This window comes from Caenorhabditis remanei, chromosome X (genome assembly GCF_010183535.1).
Source record: "Caenorhabditis remanei strain PX506 chromosome X, whole genome shotgun sequence".
In the NCBI taxonomy this organism is placed as follows: Eukaryota; Metazoa; Nematoda; class Chromadorea; order Rhabditida; family Rhabditidae; genus Caenorhabditis; species Caenorhabditis remanei.
In genome coordinates, this window is record NC_071333.1 from 9,985,193 (window position 1) to 10,013,048 (window position 27,856).

At 40.6% G+C, this 27,856-nt stretch overlaps 13 protein-coding genes and 2 pseudogenes across 15 annotated transcripts; 9 read left to right on the plus strand and 6 right to left on the minus strand.

Annotated features, from left to right (window-relative positions):
- Nucleotides 1-144: 144 nt before the first annotated feature.
- Nucleotides 145-1,354, plus strand: GCK72_023937 (uncharacterized protein; the record flags this gene model as incomplete). Its single annotated transcript, XM_003118128.2, has 4 exons — nucleotides 145-180; nucleotides 228-848; nucleotides 894-1,122; nucleotides 1,179-1,354. The coding sequence occupies 4 exons, from the start codon at nucleotides 145-147 to the stop codon at nucleotides 1,352-1,354; spliced, it is 1,062 nt and encodes a 353-aa protein (XP_003118176.2).
- A 299-nt stretch (nucleotides 1,355-1,653) lies between these two features.
- Nucleotides 1,654-2,095, minus strand: GCK72_023938 (uncharacterized protein; the record flags this gene model as incomplete). The annotated part of the gene is made up of 2 exons (XM_053735632.1): nucleotides 1,654-1,985; nucleotides 2,035-2,095. The coding sequence occupies 2 exons, from the start codon at nucleotides 2,093-2,095 to the stop codon at nucleotides 1,654-1,656; spliced, it is 393 nt and encodes a 130-aa protein (XP_053579198.1).
- A 724-nt stretch (nucleotides 2,096-2,819) lies between these two features.
- GCK72_023939 (uncharacterized protein) lies at nucleotides 2,820-3,872 on the plus strand (the record flags this gene model as incomplete). Its single annotated transcript, XM_053735633.1, has 4 exons — nucleotides 2,820-2,852; nucleotides 2,897-3,214; nucleotides 3,270-3,428; nucleotides 3,477-3,872. The coding sequence occupies 4 exons, from the start codon at nucleotides 2,820-2,822 to the stop codon at nucleotides 3,870-3,872; spliced, it is 906 nt and encodes a 301-aa protein (XP_053579199.1).
- Nucleotides 3,873-4,498: 626 nt separating this feature from the next.
- GCK72_023940 lies at nucleotides 4,499-7,752 on the plus strand (annotated as a pseudogene). Its single transcript has 4 exons — nucleotides 4,499-4,592; nucleotides 5,034-5,481; nucleotides 5,866-5,969; nucleotides 7,208-7,752. Coding segments are annotated over exons 1-4 (1,191 nt in total).
- Nucleotides 4,549-9,204, minus strand: GCK72_023941 (uncharacterized protein; the record flags this gene model as incomplete). The annotated part of the gene is made up of 8 exons (XM_053735634.1): nucleotides 4,549-4,585; nucleotides 4,629-4,849; nucleotides 4,895-4,946; nucleotides 5,004-6,916; nucleotides 7,045-7,893; nucleotides 7,939-8,220; nucleotides 8,265-9,047; nucleotides 9,142-9,204. The coding sequence occupies 8 exons, from the start codon at nucleotides 9,202-9,204 to the stop codon at nucleotides 4,549-4,551; spliced, it is 4,200 nt and encodes a 1,399-aa protein (XP_053579200.1).
- On the plus strand, nucleotides 7,969-8,699 carry GCK72_023942 (uncharacterized protein; the record flags this gene model as incomplete). The annotated part of the gene is made up of 2 exons (XM_053735635.1): nucleotides 7,969-8,031; nucleotides 8,259-8,699. 2 exons carry the CDS (start codon nucleotides 7,969-7,971, stop codon nucleotides 8,697-8,699), a joined length of 504 nt encoding a protein of 167 aa, XP_053579201.1.
- Nucleotides 8,772-10,350, plus strand: GCK72_023943 (uncharacterized protein; the record flags this gene model as incomplete). Its single annotated transcript, XM_053735636.1, has 3 exons — nucleotides 8,772-8,897; nucleotides 9,037-9,234; nucleotides 9,280-10,350. The coding sequence occupies 3 exons, from the start codon at nucleotides 8,772-8,774 to the stop codon at nucleotides 10,348-10,350; spliced, it is 1,395 nt and encodes a 464-aa protein (XP_053579202.1).
- A 154-nt stretch (nucleotides 10,351-10,504) lies between these two features.
- On the minus strand, nucleotides 10,505-13,584 carry GCK72_023944 (uncharacterized protein; the record flags this gene model as incomplete). The annotated part of the gene is made up of 4 exons (XM_053735637.1): nucleotides 10,505-10,595; nucleotides 10,640-10,848; nucleotides 10,894-10,945; nucleotides 11,003-13,584. 4 exons carry the CDS (start codon nucleotides 13,582-13,584, stop codon nucleotides 10,505-10,507), a joined length of 2,934 nt encoding a protein of 977 aa, XP_053579203.1.
- Nucleotides 10,509-12,054, plus strand: GCK72_023945 (annotated as a pseudogene). Its single transcript has 3 exons — nucleotides 10,509-10,602; nucleotides 11,033-11,480; nucleotides 11,865-12,054. Coding segments are annotated over exons 1-3 (732 nt in total).
- Nucleotides 12,232-13,776, plus strand: GCK72_023946 (uncharacterized protein; the record flags this gene model as incomplete). The annotated part of the gene is made up of 3 exons (XM_053735638.1): nucleotides 12,232-12,432; nucleotides 12,805-13,144; nucleotides 13,232-13,776. The coding sequence occupies 3 exons, from the start codon at nucleotides 12,232-12,234 to the stop codon at nucleotides 13,774-13,776; spliced, it is 1,086 nt and encodes a 361-aa protein (XP_053579204.1).
- Nucleotides 13,645-14,538, minus strand: GCK72_023947 (uncharacterized protein; the record flags this gene model as incomplete). The annotated part of the gene is made up of 1 exon (XM_053735639.1): nucleotides 13,645-14,538. One exon carries the CDS (start codon nucleotides 14,536-14,538, stop codon nucleotides 13,645-13,647), a length of 894 nt encoding a protein of 297 aa, XP_053579205.1.
- A 365-nt stretch (nucleotides 14,539-14,903) lies between these two features.
- Nucleotides 14,904-15,478, plus strand: GCK72_023948 (uncharacterized protein; the record flags this gene model as incomplete). The annotated part of the gene is made up of 3 exons (XM_053735640.1): nucleotides 14,904-15,061; nucleotides 15,106-15,184; nucleotides 15,242-15,478. 3 exons carry the CDS (start codon nucleotides 14,904-14,906, stop codon nucleotides 15,476-15,478), a joined length of 474 nt encoding a protein of 157 aa, XP_053579206.1.
- A 7,169-nt stretch (nucleotides 15,479-22,647) lies between these two features.
- On the minus strand, nucleotides 22,648-23,184 carry GCK72_023949 (uncharacterized protein; the record flags this gene model as incomplete). Its single annotated transcript, XM_053735641.1, has 2 exons — nucleotides 22,648-22,985; nucleotides 23,124-23,184. The coding sequence occupies 2 exons, from the start codon at nucleotides 23,182-23,184 to the stop codon at nucleotides 22,648-22,650; spliced, it is 399 nt and encodes a 132-aa protein (XP_053579207.1).
- A 24-nt stretch (nucleotides 23,185-23,208) lies between these two features.
- GCK72_023950 (uncharacterized protein) lies at nucleotides 23,209-23,940 on the minus strand (the record flags this gene model as incomplete). Its single annotated transcript, XM_003118058.2, has 1 exon — nucleotides 23,209-23,940. One exon carries the CDS (start codon nucleotides 23,938-23,940, stop codon nucleotides 23,209-23,211), a length of 732 nt encoding a protein of 243 aa, XP_003118106.2.
- Nucleotides 23,941-25,932: 1,992 nt separating this feature from the next.
- GCK72_023951 (uncharacterized protein) lies at nucleotides 25,933-27,175 on the plus strand (the record flags this gene model as incomplete). Its single annotated transcript, XM_003118389.2, has 4 exons — nucleotides 25,933-26,229; nucleotides 26,274-26,450; nucleotides 26,499-26,965; nucleotides 27,016-27,175. The coding sequence occupies 4 exons, from the start codon at nucleotides 25,933-25,935 to the stop codon at nucleotides 27,173-27,175; spliced, it is 1,101 nt and encodes a 366-aa protein (XP_003118437.2).
- Between the last annotated feature and the right edge of the window lie 681 nt (nucleotides 27,176-27,856).

Consider the following 27,856-nt stretch of genomic DNA (forward strand, 5'->3'; position numbering starts at 1 on the left):
TGTTCTATTTCTTTCCTTTCATTCCACCTACATTTGATTTATGCATTTTTCCAGTTTTTATTGTCTTTCTTGGAAACATTTACCTAGTGTAGACTGTATCGGGAGCAGCTTTATCTTCATTCCAGTGATAAGTAGATAATCAAAATGACAAATGATGGTCGTCCTGATTATTCTTCAATGGTGAGCTCCAATTTTCCCCCGACGTAATCGAAGTTACTTTATTTCAGTCCTATGGTCAATTGAGACGCTTTTTAGATTTCTCTAAGAAAGAAATAGGCAATTTCTGCTTAGAGACAATAAATTACCTAGACAATTTTGATGAAGATGGACAACATGGTGAAGATCTAAATGAACGAATCAGATTGGAAGATCAGCTGACCGACATGACGGCGAAAAACGCAAGAATAAGGATACTACTACTTGAGTATTATCAACGTGACAAAGAAGAAAACTTGGAGGAGGCTTTTGAAGCTGCAATTTTAGCACTCAAAACTATTTATGATGCAAACGTGGCACCAGAAATCAAGAAATTTTGCTTCGTCAAGACTGAACTGTTTCAAAATTATATCAAATTATTTCGAAAAGAAATGGCTGCAAAGAAAAAAGAAATTTACAAAATCAGAAAGGTGTCATACAAAAGTAAACGGATTTATTTGGAGAACCTTCTCAAACGAAATGGTAACTGTGCTAACTTGGAATCATACAATGAGAACCAACTTCGAATAATTCAACAGCAAATCAAATATGCTGAAATAAAAACAAACATTTACGAGGAGTGGATATCAATTGACGCTTGTAAGGAAAAAATGGATGGATTAAAAAGAACTAAATCAGCAACGCTTGCTGTCGTAAGTCAGTGATATGCAATTCTAGAGAAAACTGATTAATTTCAGTTATGGAAACAAGTGTTTTCAGGGCCTGTTGAGACCTTGAGACAGACGGCTTCACTGACTAATTTGGAGATTATGAAGATTTGTGACTACTGTGAATTGACTGCTCCTGGATATCGTTTCATTCACATGTACAAGCCTGCAGTCTCGCAAGTTTTCTATGACTGTGTCATCAACAAAAACATCAATTTCCATGCAAATCCTTTTGCTGTTGAGAGTGGTTTAAACAATGGTAAAATGCTACTCTACGCAAAACGTTTATTAAATAATCGTAATTTAAAGTTTCAGGATGCGGTATTTCACTATCTGCCGCTCATTCGTTGACTCACAACAGTCCATTGGAGCCAAATATTGTTGAACCAGGACCGTCGACATCCACTGCAACAGATTCTGGTAGAAATCTTCATCAGTGTCTTGATTCAAATACTAATATTCTGGAAAACTTCTTTGATTTGACGTACTAATCGATAATCATTCTTATTTTATTCAAAAAAAAACCCGAATTACAACTATTTGACACGAAATATTTCAATAATACTAAAAAAAGACACACTGAGCGATGGAGAACAGAGAAAATTATTATCCAATATAGTCGATTAACTTCTTGATATACTCGGCTTTCTGTTCGTTAGTAATTTTTGAGAATCGAAGGTCCTTTTTTAGCTGGTCATTTTGCTTTTGCAAAATTTTTTTTGAAAAATTGATTTTCAGAGAGTGTCAAGAATAATTTGTATAAGAGATGAGACAGATAATGTGACTGGAATCAAAAATACATTGAATGATATATATAACCGTCGAACTCGTAGTGCAGCCTATTACTGTTTGGTACCAGCGAAACTCTTGTGTTCAACCACATCAAAAGCTGTGCAACTTTTCGAACACACTTTTTCAAGTTCTTCAGAACCTGACGCAATAATATACCTTTCAACTTTATGTTCTCAATTCTCGCGAGCTTCAATTGCTTTGCCTCGTCGAACGAGAAATTCTGGAGAAGTTCAATAATTTCCTCGATGGACGCGTCGCTGTCGAATTTCTTGGTGTCGTTGTCAGTGATGTCGTTTGTCGATCGTGGCGGGCGGAGCTTCAAATAAATTCCTATAAGAAAAGTGTTCCATAAAGAGACATCGATTATCAAACAACTCACTGTTTGACGGCGAAGAAGGTTTGGATGGCTTCGGAGTAGATTTGGTTTTACCCTCGATCATTATTTATTGTTTACCTTAAAGATGAGAGATTTATTGAGTGAAAATTAAAATTATAATTAAGCAGAGATAGTAGAGAGTAAGAAATTATATTGAAAATACTATCGCCGTCCCATGACTCAAAAACAACGTAAAAACAAATGAGTAAATGAACACAGTGATAGGGGTAGCGTACGCATCAATATTCTGGCAGTACGCAATTTTGCGTGGTGGTGTACGCACGCAGATCTGTCGACCAGATAGAGTGTTGCAAAATATTTGTAGGTATTGGTGGAAAGGGAATACTGGAGAGTTAAACAGAAAAAGATTAGTAGGATTAAGGAAAGAAAAGGCAAAATTCTGTTTGTCTGTTAAATTCAAATCTGAATAAATAAGAAAACTTGCTCAAACTTATCGAAGATAATTATTATTGTTTGATGTTTTTCCCACGCCGGGACTACGTTTCATTTTTTACAGTCTTGAATGGATTGACCAAAATTACGATATTCAGTATATATATGAAATTTCAGATTTATTATTATTGCTCGACTCACATTTTTTGTAAAAACCTCAATTTCATAACCATTTTTGATTTTCCTCTCCAAATCGAATTATGTTAGTTTTACGAGCATGGGAGCGAGAATCGGTCAGTTTCAGTCTTCTTATTTTAGCTTTCAGTTTAAGCTTTGTGCCTGTATTCTCCCGGCTGTTGTTTTTTAGAAAAATATTTCGTATCTCAATATTCCGAATGCATCCAGAAGGTACTGGATTTGAAGACATGGTGAGTAAACAATCGGAATTTTTTTTTACTTTGAAAATTTTCAGAGCTATACTGTGTTGAAACGGAAAAGTGGATTTTCACAGACACGATTCGAATTCTTCTTATGGTCTGGAGAAGAAAAACGAAAGGATTTGGACAGTTTCACTGAGGATGAGCACAAGTTCTTGAAAACGGAACAAGTTCTATGTGAATCATTGCTTGCTGACATGCTAGCTCAGGAACAGAAACTGTTGGAAATGCTCGAAAATAAGAATGATGATGACTCAGCTCATCTGGTCGACATCAAAAGAGGAATCAAGAAGTTGAACGAACTTTTCTCTGAAGTTGCAGATAGTGAAGAAGAAGAAATCGACTACACAAAAGTGAGGAGACTTATCTCGAACTACGCTGCAGATATCGAAAGAATCACTCGTTCAGCCATATGTACACATGTCTGTGTCATGGAAAGAAATACTGGATCAAAAAATAAAAAATGCTCAAGTCAAAGTGGAGATGTTCAATGTGCATGAGAGAATCGAAACAATCGAACAAAGATATGAGAAACCTGACGGAGTCAAAATGGAACAACTAGAATCAGTAAGATCTAACTTTCTCACTTGCTTTCTATAAACCACCCTTTTTTAGATATGGGCTGAATGCATCAATGTGATCAAGAGATTGGAGAGCATCCCTTTGAGAGGATTCCAAGTTTTCGTAGTTCAAGATGTTATCGATTTGATAAAAAATAAGAAATTCCAATTCAAACATATCACGTTGCCGGTTCAAATTAAAGATTCAGCAGATTTAGAAGATACAACGGAGAAGAAACGAAGAAACGAAAATATACGTCAGCCTTTGAATGTAGAAGGTTCGCGAGATACTGGAAACTCCGAAGAAGTTCTAATAAGTTACATTTCAACCGGAATGGTGAGCTATTATTGTGATTTACTGTTGCTCGAGTTTCACAGAGAATGTGTCTTAATGAATAGGATTGAGTTTCAACAGATATTCGCAAATGTAATCATTTGCCTGATTGATTAAATGAATTCTTGAAAAATTCGCGGAATTCTTCAGGGAAATCTTTGTACTCTCCTAATTTTCGGATCCGGTCGGCGGATTCCTTTAGAGATAAACGAACAACTTCGTACCATGGTCAAAGGTCTATATGTTTTATCATTCGATTGATACTGACACAGGAACACCTATGTATTATCCCGACTCGAATGGAGAGGAATAATACGTTTTAACGAGATTTTTGATACAAGATATTGCTTTGATTCGCCATTCATTTTGCGTGTATTCACCTGGATTAGTTCGTTTAAGATTTATTGACATTTCTTGAATTCCAATTAAAGAAAAGAACAGAATAAAGTTGAAAGTTCATTCACTCGACACATTTCATGTTTTCTTTGCAAACGTTGTTGATGGTACTCTGTAAATGTTGAAGATATACATTATACTGGATGCAGTGAGAACAAACCGGGTCTTCGAAGATGTCGTATAATGGTCCCAATAGAGTTATTACAACAGAAAATGATTGTGTGCAGAGAGCATTCTGCTTTTTGCAAAAAAAACTGGCAGCATTCGCATTAATTTTCTGAATCGGAATTTGAACAATCTGAAAAATCAATTGATAAATAAGAAAAAAAATGACGTAGTGAGTTTAAATGCTTACTTCCAGAATATTATTCAACACTGTTGAGCACGTCGAGCAAGATCACTCTGTTGGTGCGAGTTGCGTCCCATTTAACGATCTGAAATGTTCGTTAAAAAATAATAGTGCAAGTAATGACTCACTTGTCAGGACATATCTTCAATATTTGGCTACAACCTACACGGCGTGCAGGTCCAGCACTTGGTCCAGTATCACTACTTTTTGGGAAAATTTTCTTAACGATCTCTTTCATAGTATTTTTCATATCTTCTTTCGTTGTAACACAGTAGTCTTTAGTTTTTGGTTGCAATAGACAGGAAGCTTGCCAAAGACCAGCAATATTTGATACAACTGCATTAAGATACTAAACGTAAAAACTGTGAATGTGCAACTTGAACTCAAAACTTACAGAATGCACATCCCCGAGTGATGAATCGCATTGCAGACAACTTGGCCAATAACTAAACATTGGATAAAGAGAATTTTTATAATAAAACAACAGAAATGAAATAACTCACTCATCATTGTTTTTGTTCATCATCTTGGAGATAACAGCAAAAGTTGGTTGCTCAGAGAAGTCCTTGGAAACAAGAGAAAAACCGGTAGTGAGTGGGGCACTGTAGGTGATGTTGTCGAAGGCGGACACCTTGGATTGATCAACATTGCAGGAAGCTCCGGTCTTTTCCCAGACTTGTTGGTCCATGGCACGACGAGCGATATTTGGAAGGAAGACACGTGGGATACGGACATTCTTGAGTTCGACTTGTTGTTGTGGAGTTTGGATGGTCATGTTGATGTAGTGGCGGGAAAGTGGCTCAACGATGAGTTGGAGAACAGCACGACGTTCTTCATTCTCGACACGCTTCTCGGAAACACTCCAGAAGTTGTAAGCCTTGATGAAGTCAAAGAGACGAGAGAAGGTGTGTTCAGCTTCTTCGGTCAGCTTGTACTCGGAGACAACATTGATTTGGTTAAGGCGGGCAGCCTTGATCAATAGTTCGTGTTCTGGGATTCCGTTGAACTCGCGTTCCATGTTGCGGACGTATTTCTTATGTTCCTTGGATTGTTCAAGTTGAGCTCTGACAATGATCTCGCTCTTCTTGGATGATCCCCACTCGGCGTTGAGAGCAAGTTGACCCTCACGGTTTGGTTGTTCACGGAGTTGGCAGAGGGAAGATAGCATTTCTGGGCGGACGGCAAAAAGTTCGGTGTGAAGAGTCCATTCCTTGGTCTCCTCGGCAACTGGGGAACGACGGCAGTCCATCTCAATCTTGCACATACGAACGTATTGGTCACAGACAGTGCGGAGTTCCTGGTTCCAGTACATTTTTTGTGGAGCCTCAAATTTCATGGAGATGAGGTTCTTGTATCCTTGTTCAGATTGGATTTTACGGATCATCTTGTTGAAGTATTGACGGCGGTTCTTAGATTTATTGTTCTCCATATCGAATTCCTTCTCGAAGATCCTGTCAATCTTTATTTCAGTAAGATCAGTCTTCTCCAAGTTTTCGATGGTGAAACGAGCAACGAACTCAGCTGGACGATTCTTGTTCTCAAGAGTGTATTCTAAATCTTGCTCAGTCATGTGAGCCTTCGAAAAACACCACTTTGAGAGAACGTTTCCTTGAGCGTTGATTTTGAGACCAAGAACATCGTAATGGCGATCAATTTCTTCGCAAGCCAGTTGATACTCAGAGTGAGAGATAGTCTTTTCTTCAATTTCTGTAATCTCTTGGTCTTTTGGGACATGGATAAAAGCAACTGGGCGAGTGTGGTACGAAGCGGTGGTTTTAGAATTCTCTGGGACAACAAACTTGTGAGTAATCTCAAGGTTGTTATTCTTGAACTCGACAGTCGACTCGAATCTCACTGGAGCGTGAAGACGGGTAGACTGAAGGGACTTGACTCCTTGATCAAACATTGGGCTCCAGAAACGGACATCCGTAACGTGGGTAGAAGCAATTGATGGAACGACATCAAGGGTAATACGAGCTCCAAGATTTAGCATTTCAACCGAAACCTTTCCGGTAAGAGAAATGATGGTTGGTTTTTTTCCTGAAATGGAAAGTGGTACTCCAATGGTGGTTGGGATGATGCGCTCGGATTCGTAGATGGAGAGGGTACGGTGAAGCTCAAAAGTGGAATCATTGTTCACAAGAGTGAGAACAGATTTGATATCGAAATCTCCATTTCTGACGTACTTCTCGAGGAGGTTGTCAATGGTTTGCATGTCGAGTGGTAGTACAACAAAGTCCATATCCTTGTAGCGGAGGTAGAAAACAGCGTGAGCAGATTGTTCATCGGTACGTTGGATATGTGGACGGATGTTCATCTTTTTTATGATCTCTTGGAGCATCTGAATTCCGGATTGAACACGACGGGAACGGAGTTCATCGGACTGTTTTCCGTAAAGGGAAAGTCTCTCGAGGGCCTTGAGGATGATTTGTGCAAAGTTTTGTTTCTGAGCCAGTTGTCTCCGAAAAGAGATTCGAAAAAAGCATGAATTTCCTTTGGCAAGAAAGAGTTCTTCTCGAAAATGGTAGCGAAGTCGAATTGAACTCCGGAAAGCATGTCAGATTGGAAGATTGGGAGTTGAGCGTAGGTGGAAAGATTTTGTTCTTGTGGCTGGTAACGGGTGAAAAGAAGAATGTTGGAGCAACGGACAGTCAATGATTGAGTGCATGGGTTGGTGGAGCTAGCGAATTGACGGATGACGTTGTAGGTGAAAGCAGCAACGTGTTGATTGGATTCCTTCTCCATTTGAGAGACGATGTGAGCAAGAACTGGCTCTTCTGGGAGAGTTTCCATCATTCTCCAGAGGGCAGCCATACGGAGTTCTGGCTTGTTTTGAAGGTTCTTGTAGACTGGAAGGAGAACTTTCTGGATCTTGCGTGGCATAACATCCTTGAGAAGACGGAGAGCATCAACCGCTTCAGTGCGGATAGCAATTGGTTGACGTGTGTCTTGGATGAGTTGGACGAGCTCGTTAACGGACATGTCAATTCCGGCGTTTCCGAGAGTCTTGAGCGCAAGAACCTTCTCGTAAGTAGATTCGGCACTGCGAAAGTGTTGCATGAAGACGCGGATGTACTTCTCCTTGAATTGGTGGGTAGCTGGACGGGCCAATGGAAGATCTTGAGTCATGGAGGCGAATCCGCGGACAACGGATCCGGCGGCAAGCCAAGCAGATTGACGGAGTGGCTTGTATCCCTTAGCGAGTGGGGATTGGGCAAGTTCGATGAGAAGATCGGCGATGTGCTTACTTGAGAAGAGGGTCTCTTGAATTGACTTGAGGAGTTCAGCAGCTCTCAGTGGGGAAATGGTCTTCTTCTGGATGTGGTGGATCAAATGTTGGACGGTGTTCTTGGTTCCGGCAACAGCCAAACAAGTCTCCATAACTGATTGAGCCTGGAAGCAATAAAATTATATACATAAACTGTGGTAAAGTAGTACCTTAATCTCTGAGTTTGTGTAAATAGTGGTATGAACCTTCTTGAGCTCACTGATGTTGCACATACGAAGAAAACCTACAGCACGGTCTATGAGGTGAACGGTTTCTGGAGTGTTTTGCTCGTGTTCTTGAACTTGACGGAAAATCTCTTGGAGTTGCTCCATTTTTTGCTCGGTTGGAAGTTTGAATGGGTTGACCTCAGCCTGGTCTCCTTGTTGACAGAATTGATCAATGAGCATCTCGTTTCCGGTGGAGTAAACAATATCCTCTTTTGTTCCCGTCGGCTAGAACATTAATATTTAGTAAGTAACATTTATTGTAGATTTACCTTCTCAATTTCCTTAGTGATTTTCTTTTCCTCAACAAAGACCATCTTGGCACGAGTCTCAGACTTGATGAGCTGTTGGCTTTCAATGTTCAAAGCATAGAAAGAATGGACTTCGGATTGCTCCAATTGTTCGTTCTTGAAGGTGTAGGTGTAGACGGTTTGTGGTCTGACGAATTGTCCCTCCTTCTCACAGTCTTTGCACTTAGATCCAAAACGGAAGCCATAAGATGTTTCTGGGCGAGTGATGCATTTGTCGAAGTTGACAGACTTGGTGTAGATGGTCTTCTCTCCTTCTTGGACAATGGTGTGAGCGACTTGACAGTCTCCTTCCATGGTCTTCTCGTGAACATTGAAGAAACGGCAATCCTTCTCGGTTTCCATGTCCTTCTCGTCTTGGTTCAACTTATCTACTGGAGCAGATCTGTGGAGGGATAGAAGGTTGACAATGGATCTCTTTCCGTTCTTGGACCACTCAGCATCTTCAGAAGAAAATTGAATCTTAGAGACATGACCATTTCTCATTTGGACACGAAATGGAAGTTCAAGAAGCTCTTTGAGCTCATCAGAAAGCTCACGTTGCTCCAAAGACTCCATTTTTGGCCATTTCTCGGTTTGTGGAGTGTGGAAAGCAGAGTAGGTGACATCAGTCAACTGAAGATGAATGTCACGGTCATCGATGGCTTGAATACGAGTACGGCAGGAAATACGAGTTTGGGAGGCATCCGAGGAGGTAGTTGGGAGTCCAGAGAGGATGAGTCCGTCGAATTTGTAGACGTACTCGCTCTTTGGAGAGAAAGTGCGGTCGGAAGCCGGGGAAGCGGCAATTGCCAAGGCGACAAGTCAAGAACACGAGCAAAACACTCCAGAAACCGTTCACCTCATAGCCCGTGCTGTAGGTTTTCTTCGTATGTGCAACATCAGTGAGCTCAAGAAGGTTCATACCACTATTTACACAAACTCAGAGATTAAGGTACTACTTTACCACAGTTTATGTATATAATTTTATTGCTTCCAGGCTCAATCAGTTATGGAGACTTGTTTGGCTGTTGCCGGAACCAAGAACACCGTCCAACATTTGATCCACCACATCCAGAAGAAGACCATTTCCCCACTGAGAGCTGCTGAACTCCTCAAGTCAATTCAAGAGACCCTCTTCTCAAGTGAGCACATCGCCGATCTTCTCATCGAACTTGCCCAATCCCCACTCGCTAAGGGATACGAGCCACTCCGTCAATCTGCTTGGCTTGCCGCCGGATCCGTTGTCCGCGGATTCGCCTCCATGACTCAAGATCTTCCATTGGCCCGTCCAGCTACCCACCAATTCAAGGAGAAGTACATCCGCGTCTTCATGCAACACTTTCGCAGTGCCGAATCTACTTACGAGAAGGTTCTTGCGCTCAAGACTCTCGGAAACGCCGGAATTGACATGTCCGTTAACGAGCTCGTCCAACTCATCCAAGACACACGTCAACCACTTGCTATCCGCACTGAAGCGGTTGATGCTCTCCGTCTTCTCAAGGATGTTATGCCACGCAAAATCCAGAAAGTTCTCCTTCCAGTCTACAAGAACCTTCAAAACAAGCCAGAACTCCGTATGGCTGCCCTCTGGAGAATGATGGAAACTCTCCCAGAAGAGCCAGTTCTTGCTCACATCGTCTCTCAAATGGAGAAGGAATCCAATCAACACGTTGCTGCTTTCACCTACAACGTCATCCGTCAATTCGCTAGCTCCACCAACCCATGCACTCAATCATTGACTGTCCGTTGCTCCAACATTCTTCTTTTCACCCGTTACCAGCCACAAGAACAAAATCTTTCCACCTACGCTCAACTCCCAATCTTCCAATCTGACATGCTTTCCGGAGTTCAATTCGACTTCGCTACCATTTTCGAGAAGAACTCTTTCTTGCCAAAGGAAATTCATGCTTTTTTCGAATCTCTTTTCGGAGACAACTGGCTCAGAAACAAAACTTTGCACAAATCATCCTCAAGGCCCTCGAGAGACTTTCCCTTTACGGAAAACAGTCCGATGAACTCCGTTCCCGTCGTGTTCAATCCGGAATTCAGATGCTCCAAGAGATCATAAAAAAGATGAACATCCGTCCACATAATTTTCTGCATTTGCCCTCTCCTTCCTTTTTGCAAAAAAAACTGGCTGCATTCTCATTTATCTTTTGTATTGGGGTTTGAACAACCTGAAAAATCAATTGATAAATAAGAAAAAGAATGACGTAGTGAGTTTAAATGCTTACTTCCAGAATATCTTTCAACACTGTTGAGCACGTCGAACAAGACCACTCTGTTGGTGCGAGTTGCGTCCCATTTAACGATCTGAAATGTTCGTTAAAAAAATAATAGTGCAAGTAATGACTCACTTGTCAGGACATATCTTCAATATTTGGCAACAGCCTACATGGCGTGATGCAGTTTTATCCGATAATTCTGGGAAAAGTTTTTTAGCGATCGCGTTCGTAGTATCTTCCGCAATGTCTGCCGTTTTGGTACAGAGCCTCCAATTTATTGAATCCAATTTACATCCGAAATGCCACAGAGCAGCGACATTGTCTATAACTAGTTCAACTATCTAAACGTAGAAACTGTGAATGTGCAACTTGAACTCAAAACTTACAGAATGCACATCCCCGAGTGATGAATCGCATTGCAGACAACTTGGCCAATAACTAAACATTGGAAAAAGAGAATTTTCATAATAAAACAACAGAAATGAAATAACTCACTCATCATTGTTTTTGTTCATCATCTTGGAGATAACAGCAAAAGTTGGTTGCTCAGAGAAGTCCTTGGAAACAAGAGAAAAACCGGTAGTGAGTGGGGCACTGTAGGTGATGTTGTCGAAGGCGGACACCTCGGATTGATCAACATTGCAGGAAGCTCCGGTCTTTTCCCAGACTTGTTGGTCCATGGCACGACGAGCGATATTTGGAAGGAAGACACGTGGGATACGGACATTCTTGAGTTCGACTTGTTGTTGTGGAGTTTGGATGGTCATGTTGATGTAGTGGCGGGAAAGTGGCTCAACGATGAGTTGGAGAACAGCACGACGTTCTTCATTCTCGACACGCTTCTCGGAAACACTCCAGAAGTTGTAAGCCTTGATGAAGTCAAAGAGACGAGAGAAGGTGTGTTCAGCTTCTTCGGTCAGCTTGTACTCGGAGACAACATTGATTTGGTTAAGGCGGGCAGCCTTGATCAATAGTTCGTGTTCTGGGATTCCGTTGAACTCGCGTTCCATGTTGCGGACGTATTTCTTCTGTTCCTTGGATTGTTCAAGTTGAGCTCTGACAATGATCTCGCTCTTCTTGGATGATCCCCACTCGGCGTTGAGAGCAAGTTGAACCTCACGGTTTGGTTGTTCACGGAGTTGGCAGAGGGAAGATAGCATTTCTGGGCGGACGGCAAAAAGTTCGGTGTGAAGAGTCCATTCCTTGGTCTCCTCGGCAACTGGGGAACGACGGCAGTCCATCTCAATCTTGCACATACGAACGTATTGGTCACAGACAGTGCGGAGTTCCTGGTTCCAGTACATTTTTTGTGGAGCCTCAAATTTCATGGAGATGAGGTTCTTGTATCCTTGTTCAGATTGGATTTTACGGATCATCTTGTTGAAGTATTGACGGCGGTTCTTAGATTTATTGTTCTCCATATCGAATTCCTTCTCGAAGATCCTGTCAATCTTTATTTCAGTAAGATCAGTCTTCTCCAAGTTTTCGATGGTGAAACGAGCAACGAACTCAGCTGGACGATTCTTGTTCTCAAGAGTGTATTCTAAATCTTGCTCAGTCATGTGAGCCTTCGAAAAACACCACTTTGAGAGAACGTTTCCTTGAGCGTTGATTTTGAGACCAAGAACATCGTAATGGCGATCAATTTCTTCGCAAGCCAGTTGATACTCAGAGTGAGAGATAGTCTTTTCTTCAATTTCTGTAATCTCTTGGTCTTTTGGGACATGGATAAAAGCAACTGGGCGAGTGTGGTACGAAGCGGTGGTTTTAGAATTCTCTGGGACAACAAACTTGTGAGTAATCTCAAGGTTGTTATTCTTGAACTCGACAGTCGACTCGAATCTCACTGGAGCGTGAAGACGGGTAGACTGAAGGGACTTGACTCCTTGATCAAACATTGGGCTCCAGAAACGGACATCCGTAACGTGGGTAGAAGCAATTGATGGAACGACATCAAGGGTAATACGAGCTCCAAGATTTAGAATTTCAACCAAAACCTTTCCGGTAAGAGAAATGATGGTTGGTTTTTTTCCTGAAATGGAAAGTGGTACTCCAATGGTGGTTGGGATGATGCGCTCGGATTCGTAGATGGAGAGGGTACGGTGAAGCTCAAAAGTGGAATCATTGTTCACAAGAGTGAGAACAGATTTGATATCGAAATCTCCATTTCTGACGTACTTCTCGAGGAGGTTGTCAATGGTTTGCATGTCGAGTGGTAGTACAACAAAGTCCATATCCTTGTAGCGGAGGTAGAAAACAGCGTGAGCAGATTGTTCATCGGTACGTTGGATATGTAGACGGATGTTCATCTTTTTTACGATCTCTTGGAGCATCTGAATTCCGGATTGAACACGACGGGAACGGAGCTCATCGGACTGTTTTCCGTAAAGGGAAAGTCTCTCGAGGGCCTTGAGGATGATTTGTGCAAAGTTTTGTTGGGTGAATCCGACTTGAGCAAAGTTTCTGAGCCAGTTGTCTCCGAAAAGAGATTCGAAAAAAGCATGAATTTCCTTTGGCAAGAAAGAGTTCTTCTCGAAAATGGTAGCGAAGTCGAATTGAACTCCGGAAAGCATGTCAGATTGGAAGATTGGGAGTTGAGCGTAGGTGGAAAGATTTTGTTCTTGTGGCTGGTAACGGGTGAAAAGAAGAATGTTGGAGCAACGGACAGTCAATGATTGAGTGCATGGGTTGGTGGAGCTAGCGAATTGACGGATGACGTTGTAGGTGAAAGCAGCAACGTGTTGATTGGATTCCTTCTCCATTTGAGAGACGATGTGAGCAAGAACTGGCTCTTCTGGGAGAGTTTCCATCATTCTCCAGAGGGCAGCCATACGGAGTTCTGGCTTGTTTTGACGGTTCTTGTAGACTGGAAGGAGAACTTTCTGGATCTTGCGTGGCATAACATCCTTGAGAAGACGGAGAGCATCAACCGCTTCAGTGCGGATAGCAATTGGTTGACGTGTGTCTTGGATGAGTTGGACGAGCTCGTTAACGGACATGCCAATTCCGGCGTTTCCGAGAGTCTTGAGCGCAAGAACCTTCTCGTAAGTAGATTCGGCACTGCGAAAGTGTTGCATGAAGACGCGGATGTACTTCTCCTTGAATTGGTGGGTAGCTGGACGGGCCAATGGAAGATCTTAAGTCATGGAGGCGAATCCGCGGACAACGGATCCGGCGGCAAGCCAAGCAGATTGACGGAGTGGCTCGTATCCCTTAGCGAGTGGGGATTGGGCAAGTTCGATGAGAAGATCGGCGATGTGCTCACTTGAGAAGAGGGTCTCTTGAATTGACTTGAGGAGTTCAGCAGCTCTCAGTGGGGAAATGGTCTTCTTCTGGATGTGGTGGATCAAATGTTGGACGGTGTTCTTGGTTCCGGCAACAGCCAAACAAGTCTCCATAACTGATTGAGTGATGCATTTGTCGAAGTTGACAGACTTGGTGTAGATGGTCTTCTCTCCTTCTTGGACAATGGTGTAAGCGACTTCACAGTCTCCTTCCATGGTCTTCTCGTGAACATTGAAGAAACGGCAATCCTTCTCGGTTTCCATGTCCTTCTCGTCTTGGTTCAACTTATCTACTGGAGCAGATCTGTGGAGAGATAGAAGGTTGACAATGGATCTCTTTCCGTTCTTGGACCACTCAGCATCTTCAGAAGAAAATTGAATCTTAGAGACATGACCATTTCTCATTTGGACACGGAATGGAAGTTCAAGAAGCTCTTTGAGCTCATCAGAAAGCTCACGTTGCTCCAAAGACTCCATTTTTGGCCATTTCTCGGTTTGTGGAATGTGGAAAGCAGAGTAGGTGACATCAGTCAACTGAAGATGAATGTAACGGTCATCGATGGCTTGAATACGAGTACGGCAGGAAATACGAGTTTGGGAGGCATCCGAGGAGGTAGTTTGGAGTCCAGAGAGGATGAGTCCGTCGAATTTGTAGACGTACTCGCTCTTTGGAGAGAAGGTGCGGTCGAAAGCCGGGGAAGCGGCAATTGCCAAGGCGACAAGAGAAGCAATGATGATCGAATTCATTGCAAGAGTGATTGTTCCTCTTCCAGGCACCCTTTTTATACAGGAAAATGAAATTGACAGTAAATGGAACGACGTAAGAGAATTAGCCTTATTGACAGATTGAAATAGATAAGACTTGTGTCAATCTTTCAGTTTTAGCACTCGCTTCATGATGATATTTGTACATATTAGAAATTACTTATCAAAGTAGAACTGTCATTTCGTTTTAACAAATGATGTAGCGAGTGCTAAAACTGAAAGATTGACACAAGTCTTATCTATTTCAATCTGTCAATAAGGCTAATTCTCTTACGTCATTCCATTTACTGTCAATTTCATTTTCCTGTATAAAAAGGGTGCCTGGAAGAGGAACAATCACTCTTGCAATGAAGTCGATCATCATTGCTTCTCTTGTCGCCTTGGCGATTGCCGCTTCCCCGGCTTCCTTTCCCGGCTTCGCTAAAAAACTTTTCCCAGAATTATCGGATAAAACTGCATCACGCCATGTAGGCTGTAGCCAAATATTGAAGATATGTCCTGACAAGTGAGTCATTACTTGCACTATTATTTTTTTAACGAACATTTCAGATCGTTAAATGGGACGCAACTCGCACCAACAGAGTGGTCTTGTTCGACGTGTTCAACAGTGTTGAAAGATATTCTGGAAGTAAGCATTTAAACTCACTACGTCATTCTTTTTCTTATTTATCAATTGATTTTTCAGGTTGTTCAAACCCCAATACAAAAGATAAATGAGAATGCAGCCAGTTTTTTTTGCAAAAAGGAAGGAGAGGGCAAATGCAGAAAATTATTTTCTGCTGTAATAACTCTAGTGGGACCATTAAAGGATATTTTCGAAAACCCGGTTTGTTCTCACTGCATCCAGTATAATGTATATCTTCAACATTTACAGAGTACCATCAACAACGTTTGCAAAAGAATGATGCAATGTGTCGAGTGAATGGACTTTCAACTTTATTCTGTTCTTTTCTTTAATTGGAATTCAAGAAATGTCGATAAATCTTAAACGAACTAATCCAGGTGAATACACGCAAAATGAATGGCGAATCAAAGCAATATCTTGTATCAAAAATCTCGTTAAAAAGCATTATTCCTCTCCATTCGAGTCGGGATAATACATAGGTGTTCCTGTGTCAGTATCAATCGAATGATAAAACATATAGACCTTTGACCATGGTACGAAGTTGTTCGTTTATCTCTAAAGGAATCCGCCAACCGGATCCGAAAATTAGGAGAGTACAAAGATTTCCCTGAAGAATTCCGCGAATTTTTCAAGAATTCATTTAATCAATCAGGCAAATGATTACATTTGCGAATATCTGTTGAAACTCAATCCTATTCTTTAAGACACATTCTCTGACTGGCTCGAGCATAGGCCTACAGACCATGTTACACATAAACCAAAGTGATCCGTTTTGGCTGATTTTTTGAAATGTTAGTACCCTAGAAATTCTAAAAATTTTACATCATACCAGATTAAGCTCCGCCCCCTTTGACCTGCCGAAACGATCGATTGAAGTTGAAAAATGAAAATTTTTCTTTCGAAAGATAGAATCAAAATCTCTTCAGAAATAAATTGCCAGCCTCATTTTGTGCATTTCACAAGATAACTATTTTTTTCTAGCTCGCCCGCCTAATATAGAAGAAATCACTTTTTTGAAAAAATTGTCTATTTTTTCATGTTTTTTGGATTTTTCGGGTGGTCGAAGTACTGTGGTCCGAAGACAATAAGATACATATTTGTATTGGCTATTTGAAAATGATAAGACTTCCCCCAGATTCCACTGTCTAGGTGAGTTATGATAAAAAAAGTGACGGAATTTGATGAATTTCAACGTACCCCCCTCCATGGTAAAAAGTGGCTGGGTGACGAAAATCAAAAGTATTTCTGGTTTATGTTATTGAAAGCAAGAATAGCACTCACAAAACTTTTCAGACAATTCTGGCCATGTTTCAGTGAGCTACAGACACCTCCTCTTTTTTTTTTCGACTCAAAAAGTTTGAGCTCTTGTAACTTTCCAGATTATTTCTCAAAATCTAAGAAACTTTTGGAAAACATTGGAATATACTTCTAAAACACAAATAAATAGTAAAATGTCAAATTTTGTCGTTTTGTTCTACTTTCGTTTCATTTCATATCTGATAGCTTCATGGGTCTACGATACTGAGTTCTGGCGCATGAAAAACCAGAATTCTTATTTATAATCAAATTTTAATTGTTTATTTGTGTTTTTGAAGTATATTCCAATGTTTTCCAGAAGATACTTGGATTTTGAGCAATAAACTGGAAAGTTACGAGAGCACAAACTTTCTGAGTCGAAAAATGGAGGAGGAGTCTGTAACTCACTGGAGCATGGCCAGAAATGTCTGAAAAGTTGTGTGAGTACTATTCTAGTCCTGTTTAACTAAAATCAGTAATATTTTTGATTTTTGTCACCCAGCCATTTTTTACCATGTTGAAAAGCATCAAATTCCGTCACTTTTTTGATCATAACTCACCTAGACAGTGGAATCTGGGAAAGTCTTTGTATTTTCAGATAGCCAACACAAATATGTATTTAAAAATCATAAATTTGCTCTATGATGCAGGCGAGCTAGAAAAAAGTAGTTATCTTGTAAAATGCACAAAATGAGGCCAGCAAGTTATTTCTGAAGAGATTTTGATCCTATCTTTTGAAAGAAAAATTTTTTTCAACTTCAATCGATCGTTTCGGTAGGTCAAAGAGGGCGGAGCCTAAATTGGTATGGTATAAAATTCGTAGAACTCTTAGGGTAGTAACATATCAAAAAATCAGCCAAAACGGATTAACTTGGCGCATGTGTAAAATGGCCTGTAGGCCTATGCTCGAGCCAGTCAGAGATTGTCTCTTAAGAGACAATGTCTCGCTCAAGCCACCAGGTCATGTTACACATAAACCAAAGTGATCCATATAGGCTTATTTTTTGATATGGTACTGCCCCAAGAATTCTAAGGATTTTATATTATACCCGATTAGGCTCCGCCACCTTTGACCTGCCGAAACGACCGATTGAAGTTGAAAAACGAAAAATTTTTCTTTCGAAAGATAGGATCAAAATCTGTTCAGAAATGAATTCCCAACCTCATTTTGTGCATTTCACAAGATAACTATTTTTTTCTAGCTCGTCCGCCTAATATAGAAAAAATCACTTTTTTGAAAAATTTTTCAATTTTTTCATGTTTTTTTGAATTTTTCGGCATGTCGAAGTACTGTGGTCTAAAGTAAATTTATGATTTTTAGATACATATTTGTATTGGCTATTTGAAAAATTCCCCAGATTTCAGTGGCTAGGAGAGTTATGATCCAAAAAGTGACGAAATTTGAGACATTTCAACGTACCCCCCTCTATGGTAAAAAATGGCTGGTGAAGAAAATCAAAAATTATTTCGATTTGAGTTATTCAGAGCTAAAATAGTATTCACACATCTTTTCAGACAATTCTGGCCATGTTTCACTGAGTCACAGACACCTCCTCCATTTTTTCAACTCAAAACGTTTGAGCTCTAGTAACTTTCCAGATTCTGACTCAAAATCTTAGAAACGTTTTTGAAAACAATGGAATATATTTTTAAAACACAAATATATAACTGAAAATCGTTTATAAAATAGGAATGCACGTTTTTCATGTGCCAGAACATCTCACTATCGTAGGCTCGTGAAGCTATCAGATATAAAATGAAACGGAAGTTGAAGAAAACGATAGAAACTGACATTCAGGTATTTAAATTAAAAAAAGATTTTGATCCTATTTCGAAAGAAACATTTTTATTTTTCAACTTCAATCGTTCGTTTCGGTATCAAAAAATCAGCCAAAACGGATCAACTTGGTGCATGTGTAACATGGCCTGCAGGCCTATGCTTGAGGCAGTCAGAGATTGTCTCTTAAAAGTTTGTTCCCAAAAGAAGATTCAAATGCCAAGAAGAGAGGATCAAAGACATTCAAGAAGACATCTTTAGCATTCTGCAAGGAAGAATGAAAAAGATTTTTTCCAACGACTCCCTTCCCCAGCATTCAAACCTCCAGTCCAAGAAGCTAAGTATGCCACAGCATCAGGCAGAAGAGTCCGATATGAGGATACAAGTGTGAAGACGTTTTGGTCAGGAGTACCGAAGAGGTACTTAATTAAGAACGTCAAGTTCACAACTACGAAACTTTGGTGGGAGGTCAAGGACCATTCCAATAGAGCTCCCACATAATATTGGAATCCGCTCGACACTCTGCTCTTAGTTATGGGCTCTCAAAGTTTGGTTCAGATTTAACACAGTAAACCTCATTTCGTCACTCCTCAACAGAAATTGTCACTTCCCTCCCTTTTTTCGACTGGCCGAGTGGCCGAGGGGAAGTGCGTTGAGTCGGTGGTGGAAGAGGGAAGGGATCGACCCCATGCGAGGCGTTTTTCTTTTTTTGTTTTTTGATTTTCCTGGATGGGCAGTTTCATCATTATTTGAATGCTTTTTGGGGATTTTTTATATTGTCCTGTACGTATTTTACTATGAAATTTCATTATTCGAAGTTTTGGAAACATTATTTTTTTGGCCGAAATTTTCAAAGTTCCTTACCTCCTGGGTGCCAATTTTATACGAAAAATTTACACGAAAAAGTTTTTCATCAAACTAACACTCGGGAATCGTTAAGGACAGTACCCATGAACACATAATCTATTAGAGACGTGAGAAGTGCATTTTTAATCACTTTTCGGCAAAAGTATTGGATAAACTTGCAAACTTGGATCGAAAAATCACTACAAATCAGCTTCAGGGCTGGATATTTCATGTCACTAGTAGATTATGTGTCCATGTGTGTCCTTGACGATTCCCGAGTGTTAATTTGATGAAAAAAATTTTCGTGTAAAATTGGCACGTAAGGAACTTTGAAAATTTCGGCCAAAAAAATAATGTTTCCAAAACTTCGAATAATGACATTTCATAATAAAATACGTACAGGACAATATAAAAAATCCCCAAAAAGCATTCAAATAATGATGAAACTGCCCATTCAGGAAAATCAAAAAACAAAAAAACAAAAACGCCTCGCATGGGGTCGATCCCTTCCCCCTTCCACCACCGACTCAACGCACTTCCCCTCGGCCACTCGGCCAGTCAAAAAAAGGGAGGGAAGTGACAATTTGGGAACTGTTGAGGAGTGACGAAATGAGGTTTACTGTGTTAAAACTATATTTTCCTTACAGAAGAGTTGGCATCGACCGAGAAATCGGAGATTCTCAAAGGGTCGGAAGCCGAACTCTTGATCTCAACCTGAATATCGAGTGCACGCAAGGAAGTCGCCGATGTCTTGATGCCACCTGCGTCTAAAGATGCTTCTTCGAAACCACAACTGCGATCCCGTCCAGTTTCTATGCCGTGGTGATTCAAAAATGTTGTTAACCCACAAAAAATGTACAATGATGTGTTTCGTTCTTAATCGTGAGTTCCACTACATTTGCAAACAAATGGGCCCTTATAAATTGATATGTATGCTGCTCATTTTACATTTGTTCTCCGACCTGTTGTGTTTTGTTCTTAATCAAGAGGTCCATTAACATTATATGTATGCTGATTATTTCACATTTCCAATTTGCATATCCCAGTCTTCGTCAATCCATCCATTTGTTCTTCTCCCGCTCTTCCGTTTTCTCCATTACCATACGTTTTTCCTGGTTTTTCTGTCAAATGTTATCATAATCCTCTTAGCAGACACGTTCCCTCTCAATGTCAGTTCACTTCGAATTTCCCCTGTCTTGTTCTCGAAAATAAATATATTTGATTCTAAATGTGGATCAGAGAATTACTACTTGTTCATTGTAGTTATTATGAAAGTTGATTTGGCTTATGGGAGCGCAACAGGAATGTGTACAATTAAGAAACGAAGAAAAAATTTTACCTTCTCAATGATGCCCAGCCAGTTCACAATGCAATCATGTGATATCTGGAACTTCAAATGGATAATGAGAAACATTGAGGATACGACAAGCAACGTGCCAAGTAAAACGAGGAAGCAACAATACCACTTTTTATTTTGTTGAATCTCAAAACAAGTCTCAAATTCTAAAATTCGTAATTGTCTACATGTCTGTTTTGAATGGTCATAACTTCTGTTTCTTCATTTCTATTTTTCTTATTTATCTCTTCTTATTGTTCTATCTGAATAAACTTTTTCTCCTAAATTACTAATGAATAACAAATGTACTATTTTCCAAAGAAAACAAATAAGCTCCACTCTCAATTCAAAATTATCCTTTCTCTTGTAAATCAGTAAACTCTAGGGTGAAAAATAATACGAGACATTGCGATCAAATTTTGTCAATGAAAACGATCAAATATCAAATGCGTACTTTTCACTTTTGGTGGAAAGAATGACAGTTGTACTTTGATAGGTAATTTCTAATATGTACAATTATCACGATGTAGTGAGTGTTAAAACTGAAATATTGACACAAGTCTTATCTATTTCAATATGTCAATAAAGTTAATTCTCTGTCTTCCAACCTTTCCATGTCAATTTCGTGTTCCTGTATAAAAGAGGTGCCTGGAAGAGGAATTTCGCAATGAAGTTGATCATCATTGCCTCTCTTGTCGTTTTGGCAATCGCCGCTTCCCCGGCTAATCCGAACAAACCCACTTTTTTTCGGCAATTCCTTTTTTAGATTATATTCTCAGTATATGCCTCCTCGTTTGTGAATTTTTCAAAAATTACTAAATTGCCATTTTCCTTCTAAACATATTGAGTTTATTTCAGTGGGAAACCAAAATAGGATGTTTTATCGCTTACAATGTTTCTGACGTACTGTGTGTATAACGTATGAGATGTTTCTGATTCCACCTGCAAATGCTCTTCTGTTATTAATATAGTGTAGGTGACTTAAGTCGTAAAATCTGAATTAATATTTATTCCGCAGTAGTTTTTTCTTCTGTTCAGCATCGATACTTCAGAATCGAATCAGAACCGACACAAATTCCTTTTGTAACATTTTGTAATCTTCCAGAATTTTCTTCCAGATGTTGGAATGTTGTCGTTCTTCAATTATATTTTGATCAGAAAGAATCGCAGTGGTTTTTTTTGATATTTTTTTCTGGCACTTAAACACGTGCTTTTTGGCGGCTTCTAGAAAACCTGCAACCTATTCTCTACTTAATTGTCTATTTTTTATAGTGATGTGGTAAGAACTTTTTATAATTTTTTAGAACTAGCTTTTTAAGGGGGGGGGTCTTCTCAAGTATAATCATAGCATGTTTTCATCCAATATGAATCTTCTTTTTGGAATTCCTGTCTTGAAGTGATCCATGTTGCTTTCCGACACTTCATTTCGACCAATTCTCAATCAAGTGATACCTCTTCGGTAGCTCTTTAAAGAACGCGTTTCATAACTATGTTCTTTGCTTGAAGAGTGACAAGTGTCGTCCTTTATGTTGTGGTTGACCTGCCGTTTTCCAACGTCCTTCTTCCGTAGTTTGTGCTCGGAGCAGTTTTTAAGACGAAGTTCACGGCTGGGGAGGTCGTGAGATGCTATATCTATAGGGAGTTTCCTAGATTACCTGTCCGTGGTACCGCTTAAAAAAGAAATAATAAGCTGGGGGGTTGATCAGACTAGTGAGATGACGTGAGGTGGAAAAAAGGAATAAGATGTGAAGTATTGATTCATGTTCCTTGATGACGTGGTCTGTCGTATATCGACTTCGGCGTCCCTTGATCGATTGCCTTTGAACTCCGTCCTTCTGGTCGATGTCTCTTCGACATCACATCGTATTGATCCTTTTAATCCCGCTGGCTGTAGAATGTTTCGATTGCTGGGGAGATGATTGTTCCTTTGAATCGGTTGCATCCTTACAGCTGCGATTGCTCCTATAGGTAGCTAGGAGCTACTATATTTGTCCAAGTCTCGTGTCTTGCCAATATACACTGAGAAGTACTGAATATAGAATTTCAGAGACTACACTCAAATTGGTCTTCCCAATTCGAGCTGCGAAAAGAGTTCAAGAGTATCTGTATTGCTACAGAAAGAGAAAGGAATCCCGACTGGATGGGGAATGAAAGAAATAGATATACGAAAAGAAAATTTTAAGATATCTTCAATACAGAGTCTCAAACTTTTTAATCGTTGTTTTGAAGGCATTTTTTCAACAATTTTTTAACATTAACAGGTTTTATTAGAAGGTGGTCTTGCGACTCTTTCTTATTTCCGGCGCGGCTGGGGAAGCGTGACGTCGAGCGCATGTAAGTGTCCCTCATGGGCTGACTCGATGTCGTCGGGCGTTGGTGTCCAACTTTGCTTCTCTTTCCTCCGTAACCGTACTCTCGCAGTTGCTGTCCTGATGTCGACGGGTGATTGTATTCTCCGTCTTCTCTTCGTCTGTTCGCAACGGCTCCTCCTTGTCCGTCCTCCTGCAGTCTTCTCCATGAAGTGCTGGTTGTTGCTGCTCCTCCGTCACCTGAAGCTTGAGTGAATGAAATCTTTTGATAGCTCTTCGCTATCGTGATTCTATTTAGTTTTGTCGGTTTGTCGTGGGAACCTCTCCGGTCCCTACGTCTAACCGAAACTCTTGCTATTCATGAAGTATTAGGCTTACGGAGAGAACTGCTGGGGATCTTTTGGACGTATGAACGGGGAGCTGGGGAACGTCTCGGCATTTTCCGGCTGTCCGTTGGATGTCTTCACGAGGAATCAAACGACGCTTTGTTGGTGGTAAAGTTGATTGATCTTGGTATTGCTGGTGGGATTGCCACTGAATTGACAGTATTTGAGACGTCTCCGGTGGCCTGGTGGGGATATGAGCACCTTGCTTCTATCGAGTCCTTGTTCTTCTCTAGCTGCTTAGAGACTGCTTCCTTGATAGCTTCTTTGGAAGTTCCGATCTTCTCGGATCGTGCCTCGGCTCCTCTCATCTGTACTCTCAGCTTCTCCTTCTTCTGCTGGGTCTTCTCTCGGCGTTTTCTCAGCTCTTCGCTGAGTATAGCCAAGCAATTCAGCTTTCTCTTCGCCTCCTCCTCTGTCTCTTCCACCAACTTTCTTGCCTCTCCTTCCAATTGTTTGAGCGCCTCTTGGCTGATTTTCGGCTGGGGGGCTCTTTCCAACTGGCTTCTCAGCTCCTCCAGTCTCTTCTCCATCCTCCTTTGTCCTGCACGTTGTTCGTCCAGCAGATGTTGCCTCATTGCTTCAGACCTTCTAGCAGTCTCTTCGACTGCTTTCTGGACTTCCACATAGAAGTCTGGTGCGACTACTTCTGCTGGTTTGCTTGAAGAATGGCTCGAAAACATCGTTGACGGAAGAGGCTGGGAAGCTGGGGTGTCGACTGGGTGGGATCCAAAGCTTCCGGGATTGTTGCCATGTTTGGGCGTGTGTGAAGAGAATTTTACCTGAATCAGGCGAATTGGAGCGGTGAGCATTGATTGTTTAAAGCGAGAAAGAAGTAAAGAGAGCGAGAGAGCGAGAGAGCTTTGATTGAGCGGCTTTGCTTGAATAGAAGATTTTTTAGAGCAAATTTCCTGTTTGCATCATAAGGACAGCTTAAATTTTCTCTTCGAAATTTTTTGGCTGGGGATTCTGCATTGACTGACGATTCCTCGTTGTTTTGACTCCTCCAATTCCTAGTTTCAAAGCAGTTTTTTGTCGTTGCATCATCCTGACAGCTTTATTTTCTCTTCGAAAATTTAGCTGGGAATTCCGAATTGATTTGTCGATTCTTCGTTGATTTGCTTCCTTTGAATCCTTGTATCCTGTGTTGAAATTTGTTGAAGCCTCTTCGGCGACAACTCAACGAGTTTCTTCGACATTTTCAGATTTTCGGAATTTCCTAACATTTTTTTTGCGTTAAAGAGTTAAAATTTGTTGCAAGCCTTTTGAGTTTTGATTTTAAGAGTGTTGTGAGAATTTTAATGAAGAAAATCGAAAAATTTTGGAGAAAAATGAAGAATTTTTAAGAAAAATTAATTTAAGTGATCCCAATCTCTTCGATTGGGGATCGCGACATAGTTTCTGGTAGGGGGAAGGTGGAGAGAGGGGAGGGAGGGAAAAGACCAGGTTACACACTTGCTAGGGATATAATACAGTGGTCCAATTTGATACATTGATTAGATAGGTTCACTAATATATTAAACTCAGGAAAACGATCGTACTGTTTTGTCAAGTAAGCGTTGTTTAGTTTTACAAAAGTCAGTAGTATAACTTTACTTATGGAGAAAAGGTGTGAAGTCTAGGCCAGGAGTAGGACGAGAAAGCAGGTCATCTGTTTTACTCACAGTATCTAAAAAAACAACATGCTTCTGAATAGCCAGATGGTCAAACAACTTTTCCCAACCTCCGAATATATATTCAAACGGCTTTGTTTTTTTTACCGAATTCACATTTTCTCTCACTCTTCTTTTCGTCTCTCAGCATTTCTTTCGTTTTTAAAATATCTTTTCCACCCCATGCAAAAAACAGGGAGGGCTTCGGGATCTTTCTTGTTGGGTGGACAATGGGATCGAGTATTCGCAATTTCTGCTGTGCGGCACTCTTCTTTTTTGAATCACATTCTATCATAAAAAATTTTTTAGAGAAATACATTCGCTACTCCTGCCTGAAGTGCATTATGCACAGAACGGTATTAACCAGATTCACCCCACTTTCATAATGTTAACCTGCGCTTCAGACGCAGTTACTCTCAACATGTTGATGGTTAGTATGTTTTTTTTCAAGTTTGGGATGGTCGGGAGATGAAATGAAAACTCTTTGTTTCCCCCTTTTTCTTCTACGAGACCACAGCTTACAAACTCATAACAGATCCATTTTACAGGAGTACATCTACACTTCTTTCCTGCTTCAAAATTTTGACGATCGACCTGATTGGTGCTCAAAGTTACTCAAAACCTACTAAGTGGCCTACGACATGGTGCTAGTTAGTTCATTTTAATTTGGGGGTAATTGTAGAGATGAGAACTAGCCACTAGTACTGTAAAGCGAAATTTAGTTGAAACGAATTCTTTTTTAGTGATTCTTACCTCGGGACGTCTTTGTCCTGTTGAGCAAGCGATCCAACTTCATCGCACCCAGAATTGTTGAGTCCTTCTCCTTCTTTCTCGTTTTTTTCCATATCCTTGTTCATTTTGAGCAATTGATTCGACTCTATGGCTGTAAAACATGCATTTCATTTTGAATGTTTCCTTTTCTAAGAGAGATAACGATTGATACACGAGTTAACAGTTGAAAAAGGAAAGAGAAGAAAAGAAGGCCTGACTATTCGAAAATTGGTAAAGCAAGAAAAAACAGCGGATAAGAGTGAAAGAATATCACAAACGTTGATTTTCATGCACGTTTAACTTTTGACTGATAATGTATTATAGGGAGCGGAAACAGAAGAGGAGTTTGCCGTTCTATATCTCGGATGGAATTCTGAGCACATGTATGACGTCGACGTCGAATGGTTCCGCAAGCACTACAAGAGGGTCTACGACATTGCGGAAGCCAGGAACAAATTTGTAGCTGTTATCAAGGAAAAGGTCTCCGACAAGGAGAAGAAAGCTCTAATCGAGTTGGAACAATGCATGACTCTGGATCTTCAATATGATTGTTCCAATCGCTACTGGTTTCTTCAGGATCTCACATATTTCCATTCCAAGATCCAACGAGACAGCGGATTGGGGAATGTGCATTATATGTGCATCACGGGACCAACAACACCTCTTCCAATTTATACTGTGAGTTTTCATTTCGGGTTTCCAAGGGAATACCATGTTTTCAGTTTGTGTCTCAGCACGTTATGCAAGAAAGAGTATTGTCTAAGTGCATTGAAGAAACTCGCCGTCTCGACAAAACTACGCAAAAAAAAGCTCTCAGAAATGGACCGAGTGATAAACCATCACCTCAACTAAGAACAACTCCTTGTAAGAATAAAGAATGGTGCAAGTGTAACCTCAATGTAAGTTTAAATGTTTCTAATCGATGAAAATGAATGTTTTATTTGCAGTACGCATCGATGGTCCGTCGCAATTCCTTTGGAAAAAGAACAAAACTCTGCATTCCGGATGATATGGGCCGTCTCCAGAATCTAGACGAGCATAGATTTGGAGATGAATACGTGTCTGTTGAATGTTCTTCAGCCTGCAAATGCTCTAAGAACTGCCCCAGACGCCAATTGCAGAAAGGTGGCAAAAAAATGCTTGTGGTTCTGTGTGAAGACGAAAGGAATGAATATGAGTTGGTAGCAGGAGAACCCATCGTAGCAGGAGAGTTGATCGGGGAACTGGTCGGAGAACTCTTCCTCGCCCCACAGCAAGAAGAAGATTCGAATGGCTCTCCAGTGGCTAAACGATCAAAGCCCGACGCTTCCAGTCCTATGAATCGAACCACGCAGCTGAATTTGAAAGATGGACCTTTCTACAAGACATTTTCCATCTTCAATGCTGAAATGGCAATCATTTCCCGCCATATCGGGTATAAAAAGTTTGAAGAATTTGGAGTGATAATGAATTTCTTTCTTACAGAAACGCAATGAGATTCATCCGCCACTCCGAATCTCCAAACTCCCTTTTCATCGAAACTCTCAGCCGTGTGAACCACAAAGACCCAATTATTCCACGAATGGGTGTATTCGCCTCAAAGGACATCGCCATCGGCGATAAGATCACTGCATTTTTCTATTAGGTATTTGTTAAAAACCAATAATTGCTAGAGTTTTTACCTTTTGTCATTCCAGATGCCTCCCGAATCGCTCCGAAATTTCGCCTCCAACTTGTTGGTCTACTCCGTTTCACTTCTATTCACCCGATCTACTTCTATCCACTACCGAAACGTCAAACCATTGGAAATACCCAGACAAAATAATTTTGTTTCCTTATTTTATCCTCATTTTTTATCTCAATAGCACGATTCCAATAAACCACTCTGCTCAGTATTTTCAGCTCTGTCAGTAACTTTTGAGAAATATTAAGATACACTCTCAGAGTGGATCGAGCATCGATAAAATGTCTAAAAATGTCTTGAAAGACACCCCGTCAAAAGACCTAGTAGAAGTTACAGTAACCTCTTTCTTGAGACTGCACAGTCGAGGATGGATTGGGAAGGCCGCGAGGCTAAAGGCGGGTAACTCGGCCAGACGCTAGCGATCTTCGGATCCGACAGCCCTGACCTTAGAGGAATCCTGGGATGAGGGGCACGAGGGGAAGGAAGTTTTCTTTTCCATAAGTCAGGGCTGGTAGTTGGTAATAGTGCCTTTCTACACATCACCGTCTTGCACCCACTAAACTAGTGGGATATGCTGGTGGACTCACGGTAGAAAGATGTCCCCCTGCCTGACTCCATAGCTCGCATAACAAATTCAATAAA